The sequence below is a fragment of the Lathyrus oleraceus genome, chromosome 4, assembly GCF_024323335.1.
Source record: "Lathyrus oleraceus cultivar Zhongwan6 chromosome 4, CAAS_Psat_ZW6_1.0, whole genome shotgun sequence".
Lineage (NCBI taxonomy): Eukaryota > Viridiplantae > Streptophyta > Magnoliopsida > Fabales > Fabaceae > Lathyrus > Lathyrus oleraceus.
Window position 1 is genome coordinate 369,156,339 of NC_066582.1, and position 12,844 is coordinate 369,169,182.

A 12,844-nucleotide genomic window follows, 5' to 3' on the forward strand; every position below is an offset into this window, starting at 1 on the left:
AATTGTGACTACAAGTCTACAACCTATGCTTTTCAAGATCTCAACAACCACATCAAATCCAGCTATATCTGACTACAATATTCTACATATCAAATATCATAACATAACCACCACAACTGTAATTAAAAACCTTACTTATATGATAACAAGATGTGCATAAAGTAAACCAGGGTGTTACAATTTAATTACATTACAGGTTTTAACTGAACCAAAATAAAAAACATAACGAACAGGCTTTTCCTTTCTGTTTTACAGGTAAACCGAATGCTAAATTAAGCCGATAAATAAGAGACTCGTCTGTCATCATTCATTAACTATGAAAATATGGAATACACAAAAATGCTCATCACCAATTCACCACCACTATCACGAATTACTACCACAATAACTAATAACTAACATGTGCTTGTGATCAAAACCATAAACACATCCAACCAAGCCAACAACATATAAACAATTTCATCAATTACACCATATCTTGATAAAAACAAAAAATTGCCATTTAGATCTATGAAACACTGGCACATATATAGACACGACACACAGGACTAGTTGAATAATGCGGTAATGCGGAATACCAAACACACACCTTCAATCTGAAGTGTCAATGCTACATAGTCATGATCAATCATCATCATCATGATCACTCTCATCACTGAAATACACAGATTTCTTCCCTTTCTTCTTCGTCTTGTTGTTGTCCAAACCCTCATCATCATTTCTGTTTCTCCCTAGCAACCTTTCACCCGCTTCATCATCCACAATAGAAGCCCAATTATCGTCAAACTGCTCCGCAGCAATCTGACCACCCTCCTCCTCCTCCTCATCACCTTCCTCCTCCCCATCCCTATCCCTCAGCCCACTAAATCCCCGTCGCGACTTCTTAGGCTGAGGCCGCGGCCTCGGCCCCAACTGATTCTTAGGACACTCATACGACAAATGACCATGCCCCCCACACTCATAACACAAAGCAGTCTAAGTATTGTACACGCGCTTCCGAATAAACTCCGGAGCACGTCCATTATCAGCAGCAATAGAAGCAGTTAGAGTCCTTCCATTGAGAATCTTCTTATTCATCTCCGCCACGGCGCGTTGGGCATCATTACGAGAAACGAATTGGACAAACGCGACACCGCGGCTTAGGCGCGTGTGACAGTCTTTGAGAACGGTTACACGCGCGATGCGGCCGAAAGTAGAGAAGAGCGTATGGAGATCGGAGTTTGTTAGGGAGTAATCTAGATTAGAAACGTATAGCGTCGATTTTGATGGTGCTAAGGGTTCACATGTTCCTCCTATTGATGATCCTTTATTGTTCGGTTTTGATTGGGGTTGATTACTGGATGTGGTGCCGGTGGTGGTGTTGGGGGTTGAGGACGAAGCGCAATAGCGGTAGTAGAAAACGTCGTCGTCTTCATCGTTGTCGCTGTGTTTTCGTTTGTGTTTCTTCTTGCTTGACATTTATTTCGGTTCAGGTTTTTTGTTTCCGGCAACGGCGTTCGGTTTCCGGCGACGGAATTAGTTCTCCGATGCTTCTTTAATCTATAGAGGAAATCTGAGAGTGGAGAGATTCTATAATGCGTTTGAGAAACCCTAGAGAAGTGAAGCGAAACTCCAAGCGGATCTGGACATGGATCCGGATATTTTGGATTGGTTTTATATATGGTTTTATCCATTCTTATTTTTTTATAAGCAGTACTATCCATATGTAAATGGACAACTTGCTCACCGCCAGAGTACTTGTAAAGATAGCATAAAACTAAAAATTATTATGTTTTAATATTTTTTTGTTTAATTGGTCAGCCACCCATCTGCATATATAAATTTTAATAATTTTTTGTTAGTATGATGCTAGATTTTTTAAGACAAAAATTTCTAGTTCGTTAGATATACAATTTTATTATATTATTTTAGATTATATTTTAATATCTTAAGATAAATAGAGTTATTGAAATTTAGCAAAAATAGAATAGAGTGAAATAGAGATTTTATTACTTTATTATTTGAATAATTAGCGATAAAAACAAAGTATGTTTTTGATTCTGCTCATATAAAAGAGAAACAATACTAATGGAAAGTGATGAAAATTTTCATTCTGCTCATATTAAAGGGAACAATACTCGTAGAAAGTGATCAATACTAGTAGAAAGTGATGTAATTTTTTATTCCTCATATCTAAGGGAAACAATGCTAATGAAAAGTGATGAAATGAAATAAAATAGAATAATAAAATTTTATTATACTGGATCTGATTTTAATTAACTCAAACAATGTAATCTTATTCTATTTCATCTCATATCACTTCATATCATCTCATTGCATCAATTTAAGCAAAACCTTAGTCTAATAACTTCAGTTTCACAACATTTAAAAACTCTTATGTAGAATTTGTCCAGAATTGAAGAGGACTCATCTCTTACTAGAACCTCAGCAATTAATTTGTTTTCAAAAGTAATGCTTTATTTATACCCTTAGATTATGTTTGGACATCTTAAAATGAAGATATAAGAAAAAAAATGAACATAGTGAATCAACAAAATTAGAAGTACATACGATTAAAATGCATCAAAATCGATGACATCTTTTTAAATGTATTGACGCGGAAAAAATGTTCGAAACAGAGTCGCCACCGAACTTTATTCATTCCAACGAAGGAAAAGGAAAATATCGAGAAAACCGTTAAGAAAAAGGAATAATGGTCGTCGCAACCATATTCGGGTTCGGGAGTCGATTACGCAAGGGGAAGGTATTAGCACCCCTCACGTCCGTTGTACTCAACGGGAACCTCTTAGTCTGATTTTGCTATTTGACTGTTAATTGACTGTTTATCTGCTTGCTTCGAGTGATTAGAATTGATGATAGATATGGATGAAGACCTCAGGATGGGGAAATGGGAGGTTTTTTATTAGTGTGCTCGCGAAGATACAGCAATCTCCTGCCTACGTATCCTTATGGTGCGATAAGGAAATCAGAGCATTCGTAGTTCGGGCTACTACGAATATTTTGGGGGGTGTTTTGTTTTGATGAACGACTGTGTAGGTCGGCGTTCTAACGGCTAAACGCTGGCTTGTCTACTCTCGGGGGAGGCTCTAGCACTGGTTTGTTGGGCGCATTAGAAAGGATTGACAGTGTTCTTTTTGAAGGGGTTTTGGTCACGCGGGGGTGACAAGTTGATTTGATGTGTTTGGGTGCTTGGTTTCGATCGCTCGGGGGCGAGAAGTTAAGGTTTGATTGGTTAAGGTGTTTTGAAGAACGACGAAAGATTGAGCAATATGGTGTACACCAATCGTCCAATTCTTTCGAGGAATAATAAGGCGACCGCCTTCTATTCCCTTTTCGTTCGAATTTTTTTGAAAGTTTGTTTGTGGATGTTGAATATTCACGGTAGTGAGGCGTACGCCCCCTACTGGCCTATTCAAAGAATAATGAGGCGTACGCCCCTTATTCCTTTATCCAAGTTTATTTACCGTATTTTAGTCGGAAGTCGATAATTTGTGCAATATGGCGTTCGCCAATTATTCAAATAATCGAGAGATGGCAAGGCGTACGCCTCTCATCTTCTATCATCCGAAGTTTAAATTGTAAAATATATGTTTGGATTTTGGATTGGTAGGTTTGGATTTGTCGATGATTTGAGCTTACTCGATTGTGGTTTTGAATTGATGACGAAGATTCGAGCAATGTGGCGTACGCCAATTATTCGAATGATCGAAAGATAGTGAGGCGTACGCCTCATATCCTCTTTTCATCTGAAATATGGAATTAAAAGGATTTATAGTTGATTTTAAAAATGTGATTTGAATGTATATGATTAAGGTTTTAATTGGGTGACAAGAACTCGCGCAATATGGCGTACGCCAATTATTCGAGTGTTTGAGAAATAGTGAAGCGTACGCTTCCTATCTCCTTTTCAACCCAAGTTTATTTTAAAAGATAAAATTCTTTAGGAGTTATATTTGATTTGAAAAATGATTTGAGTTTAGAAATTATATTTGATTTTGAAAAGTGATTTGAAATTGTATGATTATTAGGGTTTTAAATGACGAAGATTCGAGCAATGTGGCGTACGCCAATTATTCGAATAATCGAAAGATAGTGAGGCGTACGCCTCCTATCCTCTTTAATATCGGAAATTTAGAAAGGTTTGGGATTTGTAGTTGATTTATAAAAGTAATGATTTGAAATGTTACGGTTTGAATAACGTATGATTAAGGTTTAATCGGGTGAAAAGAACTCGAGCAATATGGCGTACGCCAATTATTCGAGTAATTGAGAAATAGTAAGGCGTACGCCTCCTATCTCCTTTTCATCCCAAATTTATATTTAAAAGAAAAAAATTCTTTAGAAATTATTTTTATTTTTAAAAAATGATTTGAATTTGCACATATAGTCAGACTTAAAGTGGATAATTTGGTATTGGAACAAATTTCTATTTATTGAAAATATTAATCTTAAATTGTCTTATTGATTATCAATAGCAACCTAATTAACTAATTTAAAAAAAATGTACTTGAATACACTAATTAAAATTAATTATAAGATTAATCAATAAAGAGATTCCATCGACATACTCGAGTTAATTTTGAGTTTGCATAATCAAAACTAAGTAATTGATAAAAATTAATTAATTAATCTTACTAACAAGAAAAAAATGATTTTTATTAGGAATAACTTACTGAACTTTGAAACATAATGAATATAAGAGTAACTTTGGAATACATGACAGCAAAAGAAATGCCAAGACTACAACACCCATAGAGAAACTAACCATATGACTTTGAGTATCACCTTTATACAAGCATCAGGACCGTTCTCACTACAAATGACATCACCAATTTCCATAATTGAATTCAATCACCAGAATGGTCCATAAATGATAGTCAAGAATTCCATTAAAATTTAAAGCTCACAACATTTGTACTCTATAGAATTATTATCAAAAACTAAAGAGTCTTACAACCACATTCATATTTATTCATATCATGCATCAACTCTAATCAAAAGGAAACATGAAACAGAACTAACAGCCCCAAAAAATTAATTACAGTGATGCTAAAATTGACATGAAAACTCATAAACCTTACACCTGCGACATCGCTACTAGCATCGACTATCCATCATCATAAATTTGATTTCGACGTGGAAATGTAAAACACAACAGCACATAAATCATTCACAACATTTCAAAGTGTAATGGCTATACTTAACTTTATACACAGGTACACATTAAACACCGAATTGAAGGCGGAGAGAAAAAAAATCCGCATAATGAAACGTAACACAACAACATTAATACACAGAACTCAGCAGGAAATCAAATTATGTCGTTACCGCAATGCTGAATTAAATCACAGGTATTGCTTTAATCACTTCAACACATCCGCAACACTATAACCTCACGCGCTAGATTGAAGACGAGCATGGTTTCGTCGCTTTCCGAAACCTTGTGCGATACTGAATCTGTCATAGAACCTGTTAAAACAAACCAACAGAGAAACCCAGAAACATTAGAAAAAATTGTTGCCGACGGAGGCGGTAAATGGAGATGTTTATGCGGCTTCCTATTTTGAGTGTAGATCAGATGGATTTCGCGACGGTAGGGCTTTGATAGTAACGGCGAAGGTGAGGGTTTGATGATTAGAGTGGTGGATAGGGTTTGAAGCGGTTGATGACGAAGGAGAAGAGGGTTTCGGTGATGGTGGTAGCTTTAACGGTGGTTTGGTGTACGGTGGTGGTGAGTTGAAGGGTGAGGCGATTGTTGGTGGTGAAGAAGCGGAGGTTGTGAGCGGACGACGGTAAGGTTTGGTTTTTTGGTGGAGATGAACGATTTAGCAGATGATGATGTGTGGATGTTGGCGGCTGATGGAGAGTTGATCTAAGGTGAGCGCCGATGATGATGGCGGCGGACGGTGGAGAACGAGAGATGAAGATGTAAGCGGCTAAGGTTTCGTCCGCTTTTTGGATGTAGTGAGAGCGTTCTTCCTTTATTTGTGGTCTGTTGAGAGTTTTATGAATGAGAATGAGAGCGTAAGAAGATGTTTTGTTTACCACTTTTTTTGTCTTTTTGCCAATGAGCAATGAAGGACGCGTGGTGAGAGAAAAGGTGGAAGATCCATGAGAGATTTTTTTTGAGAGATTTTCGGAGTGGATGGTGAGGTATGAGCGTGATATGCTGAGAGTGAATTCTGAATTTTGTCTTTTTCGGATTGGGTATCCAATGTAGTATATATATATATATATTTCATAATTTATTATACAAATCCTAAAGACTAATTAATATTTAAAAAACTAATTAATATATAAAATAAAAAATTAACTAAATTTTTAGAAAAATCTAACTAATATTCAAAAAAACTAATTAATATTTATAAACAAATTAACTAATATTTTTTTTTTAAAAAAAAAATCTAACTAATATTTAAAAACTAACCCATATTTAAAATCATTCTAAAAATATTTGACCAATTTAAAATAGAAATTGAGTACAAATTATTCGGAAAATTAAATAAATCACACCAAAATTATCAGCACAAAACACATTATTTGAAAAAGTACACTGCTTCCTTCAAATTTCGACAATTCAACCGATTTTGTCTGTATTCTCAAATAAGTCCAATCTGACTGACATTTTGGGTATTATTCATGATGCAAATGTATGTCATGCTATGCATATGATGCTAAATTAAAAAATGAAATTAATTCTATGAAAAATTAAAAATGCCCGGACAAAATTGGGGTACGACAGCTGCCCCTATTTAATTATCTTGAATTAGAAAGTAAGAATGACAACAGTCTTCATACATTCGTGGTGGAAGGTAATTAAATACGAAAGGATCCAAATTTTGTCCTTTGAAATGTAATGGAGAGATGCAGATGAAAATGCAATGGATGCCAAGGTAGTAAGGGTAGAATGTCCGATCAATGCCAACCCTCGAGTCAACATTCAAATCTTGCCAAAGGTCGTTTCTGATGTGAGACACATGAACATGCTTTCTGGCACCAAAAGGATGACAGTAGAATTAATCGCTATCACCAAAAGGATGATAGTAATTCACTATGATTGTCAGGATTGTCATCACCAAAAGGATGATGGATAAACCGAGCTTCCAGAGTAGTCCTCACCAAAAGGATGATGGTTATTCTGATAAAATTTCCCACTACGAAGAGTATAACATCAAGGCTATCACCAAAAGGATGATAGTTGAATCAACGACTTCAAAAATCACCTGTTACCAAAATGATAAAGGTAAGATCCCACAACAAAACTTGTTATCACCAAAAGGATGATAAAGTCAAAACAATCACCATCACCAAAAGGATGAAGGTATTGTCAAACGATAAAACTTGTTACCACCAAAAGGATGATAATAAGTACACACGCTCAATGATCGCCATCACCAAAAGGATGAGGGTAAGATCAAAACACAAACTTGTTATCACCAAAAGGATGATAATAAGTCAACAATCACCATCACCAAAAGGATGAAGGTAAAATTAAAAGACACAACTTGCTATCGCCAAAAGGACGATAATAAGTCACACACTCAATTGATCACCATCACCAAAAGGATGAGGGTAGGATCAAAACACAACTTGTTATCACCAAAAGGATGATAATAAGTCAACAACCACCATCACCAAAAGGATGAAGGTATTGTTAAAAGACACAACTTGTTATCGCCAAAAGGACGATAATAAGCACTCAACGCCATTGATCGCCATCACCAAAAGGATGAGGGTAGGATCAAAACACAACTTGTTATCACCAAAAGGATGATAAGAAGTTAACAATCACCATCACCAAAAGGATGAAGGTATTGTTAAAAGACACAACTTGTTATCGCCAAAAGGACGACAATAAGTCACACACGCAATTGATCACCATCACCAAAAGGATGACAGTAGGATCACGACACAACTTGTTATCACCAAAAGGATGATAAGAAGTCAACAATCACCATCACCAAAAGGATGAAGGTATTGTTAAAAGACACAACTTGTTATCGCCAAAAGGACGATAATAAGTCAACAATCACCATCACCAAAAGGATGAAGGTATTGTTAAAAGACACAACTTGTTATCGCCAAAAGGACGATAATAAGTCACACACACAATTGATCACCATCACCAAAAGGATGACAGTAGGATCACGACACAACTTGTTATCACCAAAAGGATGATAAGAAGTCCATAACTCAAATGGTCACCGTCACCAAAAGGATGAAGGTAAGACCAGTCAACAAAACTTGTTATCACTAAAAGGATGATAATAAGTCAATAGTCACCATCACCAAAAGGATGAAGGTACTACAAGCAGCAGAACTCGTTATCACCAAAAGGATGATAATGAATCCACAATCACCATCACCAAAAGGATGAAGGTGAGATCATAACTTCAAAACTTGTTACCACCAAAAGGATGATAATAAGTTATAATAACTTCAAATATTGCTGACACCAAAAGGATGACAGTGGGGTGTAATGATTGCAGAGGTTACCATTCACCAAAAGGATGAAGGTTGAACGAAAACTTCAAGGATCTTTGACACCAAAAGGATGACAATAAGATCACAAATGTAAATGATTTACCAATACCAAAAGGATAACGGTGATCATAAACAGGGTGATGATTAATATTATTCCTCGATGAAGTTTTACCAAAAGGATGATAGTGAGAAAAATATTGGAAAAATAAGGCTACTGTCAAAGTTCAGTACACCTGATTTGTTGGGTAGTGTTGGAACTTTACTGGGTAAGATTTGCTTAGGGTATCCATCAACAAAAGGTTGCAGAACCAATGTTCTCTGGGGAGATGTAGTTTCTTATCAACAAAAGGTTACAGGAAACGACTTATTGAGGGATGCTCAATGTGAAACAAAGTAAGTGTTTGGAGAAACATTGTTTGACTTATCTGAGGATAACATCTTATCAACAAAAGGTTGAAGGATATAACTCAATGGGGAACGCCTGATAATAGGATAGGAACTCACTCAGAGAAAGTGACAATGACTCAATTGAGGGTTGGCCTGGATGCCTACGACTAAACCTTGGATTTTGATTTGTGTTATGTACATGAATGATATGTATGCGTTATGTATGATGTGATGCATGTTTGAATGCAAAGGATGCTTGGTTTGTTTTGGGATTGGCCTCCCTTTCATAGGCGATGTGTTTTCTGGAAACCAGTGATGGTTGTATTTGTTTTTGTGTGGGTGCCACCAAGGTGGGCTTTGGTTTTTTCTGGTGATTGTCACTGTGAATTGGGCTATTGATTGGTGAATGGATCTGACTTCCCGACATTCGGTAGTTGATGATGTGATGAACACGCAATAGATGTGAATACTCTTGGTGCCCCAAGTTTGATCTCTTGCTGATATTTGTCTTTGAGAAAATCTTGATTCTTTCTCTGAGATGTCTGGCCAGCCTGTAAATGAGCATAGCGACGTGATCAACGCATGATGATTATGCCCTTGACGTGCTGTAAGGATTCTTGTTAAAATGTGATGTTGTACTGGTATGAACTTTCGACATCTTTGTTGCGAATTCAAGCAATCACTAATGTCTTGACGCAATCTTCTTGACTGACTTGAAGATATGAAGGGAATTTTGCCCCTTGCAACTTGTCTTGCCTCTGACTGTAGGGTGTTCAAAGGAATTCTTCTTGAAAGGAAACCTTAGGAGTGGTTGTTCCATGATATGGTCTGAGTTTGATCCCTTCGATGTTTGATTCTGGCAATGGTATGCCCCTGATTAGCCTTCGGGGGACCTGCCCTAGGCGGACAGAGTACTGAAGTGTTTTTCCTCCCTGATCAACCGATGCTTGGAGATTTGTCTTATACTGATTACTTCTTAGGTCAATATAATCAAGATAATGCCATGCCCCTGATTCACAGGATGGTCTTGATTCATGTCAGCACCAACAATCAAGTACCTCTTGAATTGCTCATTGCTGAAACCTCCTCGATGCCAAGTATTGGCTGACAATTAAGAATTGTTATCCATGAAATGGTGATTTTAATGCAACAGTTATGCAAGTTTTGAAAAAACAATCATTCATTTTGGAAGTGTTGTGGTAGTGTGTGGCGAGTGGATCATGAGTCCAAACGCGGTGTTGATTTAGCTAGCGTGTGAGTGATATAGCGCGAAGAGAATATTAGCAAATCTTTCGGAGTCAGTTTACTCAACCTTGCTATAGTATGCTTTCAGAACAAACCCTACTTCAATTAGGTCTTTTGAGGGTTGTAACGTGGCTTGGTTCATGGTTATTGAAACAAAAGGATATAAGGCTCAAAGTTTATTTTAACCCACACTTTCTTCATGATGATCTCCAATCCTACGTTCAGTTAACTCACACACATTCGTCTTTTGCAGGTGTATGGATAAAGATGGTGATTCAAGGTCTCTTGGAATGGCAGCCACCTTATTTTGTTTTTTGGATGTCGGTGACCCTTTGATTTTGGTATGGTGGTCACTGAATCTTGTTTTGCTTTTGTTGAGGACTTTCATCGTCTCTCTCAATTTTTGTTTTGATCCCTAACTTTTGCATGGACTGCTTTGTTTGAAGCTTTAATCCATCGGGATTGCCCCTGTTTTTGCCTAAGTCTCCTTTAGCGGGCTCTTTCTTTGACCTTTTTTTTTGTTTGAAATTGTGACTGCCAAGTCATTGGTCTTTGAAGAACAACCGACATAGATTTTGGATTTGTATGGTTCTTTCGACACTTCAGGATGTGTGCGAAGAATGTCACATGGTTGATCCTTGTATGGGATATTTCATCTTTATAATTCGAAAGTATGGTCAGATTAACTGAACACTACCCTGCCCCAGGTTAAGCGTAAGGGTTTGTAGATCCGAAAGAAACTCCTACTTCTAGGCTCGAAGTGGTTGACTAGGGATTAACTCCTTATCTCTCCAGTGTTTGGGGGATTTGAAACAATGCCTGTACATCATCAGCAAGGTTTTATCCGAAAGCACACAATCAGCAATTATGAGTATTGTGTTTTCGTCATCCTCCTTCCAACATTTACTAACAATAGTGTGATAAAAAGAGGTGAAGTGGAAAAGTATGTGTTTGTGATTTGCAAATGTGATAGATGAGTGAATATGAAAGATTGATTCAAAGCATGCATAATCATCCCATTAACAAGACCAGATAAAAATAACAATGTTTAAAGCATACAGTACTTAAACAAATCAAGAACAAATTACAAGAATGCAACAATGGTAAAAATGGCATCAGGATTGCCTTCATTCAGATGAACAGGCCTTCATCTTTTGATTCTTTGTGAGGAATCGCTCTGCTTGTTCAGGCCGGTGGGAAGCTTTACCTTCGAGCTTCACTTGATTCTGCATGCGCTGGCATGGGATTTGTTGCAACGTTTGGCCTTACTGGCGTGAATGTAAGTGCTTTACTATCAACAAAATCTTGAACCTTGTGCTTGAAAGCCTTACAGTTCTCTATTGTGTGCCCTGGAGCACCCATGTGATACTCGCAGTTGAAGGTGAGAAAAACAAGAAAGGGGGGTTTGAATTGTTTGAAAAATAAGCGCTTTTGCAAAATGAAATCACACAATGATTTTATACTGGTTCGCTTATAACACAAAGCTACTCCAGTCCACCCGGCCAAGGTGATTTCGCCTTCAACAAGGACTTAATCCACTAATCTTGAAAGATTACAAACAACCCCTAAGAGAGAAGAAAATCTCTTAGTCCTCTCAAGTCTACAGACTACAAAGAGTCACTTGAGGAAATCAAATAAGAATTAGATACAAGATGTGTAATCTAGAGTGCTTCTAAGAAAGCAAATATTACAAACTTAAGAACAAATTTTTCACTTGATAAGCAAAAGCTTAGTGAAATTCTTTGAAGAACAAAGATGTTTTTCTTGAGCGTGATATAATTTCAGTATAGTTTTGGCTAGTGATTTCTTGTTACTGAATGTTGATTTCTTCTCTTATTTATAGGAGTTGAAGTAGATTTGAAGTAGCGTTGAATCTGTTGGATATTGAGATGTAGTTACGCCATTCCATTAATAGCTTCTGCAGTAGACTTTTTCTCTTAGAAGTGACTACTTACCACAATTAGTATCTTCTCTCTTGGAAGTGGAGATTAACGTCTCTTTCTAATTGAGGAAATCCATTTGCAGAACTTTAACTTGGCTTAAACGTTACTTCATCATGATTAACAATTCTGATTAGAGTCTTTGTGTATCTGGAGAAACTGGCTTCTGATGTTATCTCTTGAAAGTTCAGATGGCGCTGATAACTTCAGAATTTACAGAAGACATTTGTTCAGAGTCAGAGCTTCTAGACTTTACTTCATGTTCAGATGCTTCTGATACTTTGTAGTTTTGTCCAGAGTCAGAGCTTCTTGAAACGAGATTTCACTTTAGATGCTTCTGATACTTGAGATTTTGCATCTGATCTTGTTGTGCATCTGATGACATCATCAGATTTATTTCTTCTTTCTTTAGAACCCTGCACACTTAGAAACTTTTCGTTAGGGTGCCATTTTTGGTTTCATCCTTTGTTATCATCAAAATCATGGAGTCTGTTGTAGAACACTTTTTGTTCTTACAATCTCCCCCTTTTTGATGATGACAAAACAAATAAAATTATCAGATGAAACATGAAAAATATTAGATCAGATAAACAAAAGCTCCCCCTGAGTTAGTACTAGGGAGTTCAGAAGTTCTTACCAGAGCTTTCCAAGCAATGAGATTTCTGAAAACTTTCTGCAATTTCTTAATTTTAATGTTAGAGTTATTTAATCAGAGCTATTAATTAATCAGAGCTATTTTTATCAGAGCTATTTCTATAATTGTTGCAGAATGCTTAAGGTTTTAGACA

At 36.7% G+C, this 12,844-nt stretch overlaps 1 protein-coding gene and 1 long non-coding RNA gene across 2 annotated transcripts; both read right to left on the reverse strand.

The window, feature by feature from the left end:
* Positions 1–624: 624 nt before the first annotated feature.
* On the reverse strand, positions 625–1,458 carry LOC127137471 (U11/U12 small nuclear ribonucleoprotein 31 kDa protein). The gene is made up of 2 exons (XM_051063928.1): positions 989–1,458; positions 625–901 (listed from the first exon to the last, which is right to left on the reverse strand). Exons 1-2 carry the CDS (start codon positions 1,456–1,458, stop codon positions 625–627), a joined length of 747 nt encoding a protein of 248 aa, XP_050919885.1.
* A 3,402-nt stretch (positions 1,459–4,860) lies between these two features.
* LOC127075488 (uncharacterized) lies at positions 4,861–6,200 on the reverse strand. The gene is made up of 2 exons (XR_007786469.1): positions 6,046–6,200; positions 4,861–5,469 (listed from the first exon to the last, which is right to left on the reverse strand). It is a non-coding gene; the product is annotated as an uncharacterized LOC127075488 (long non-coding RNA).
* Positions 6,201–12,844: the final 6,644 nt, after the last annotated feature.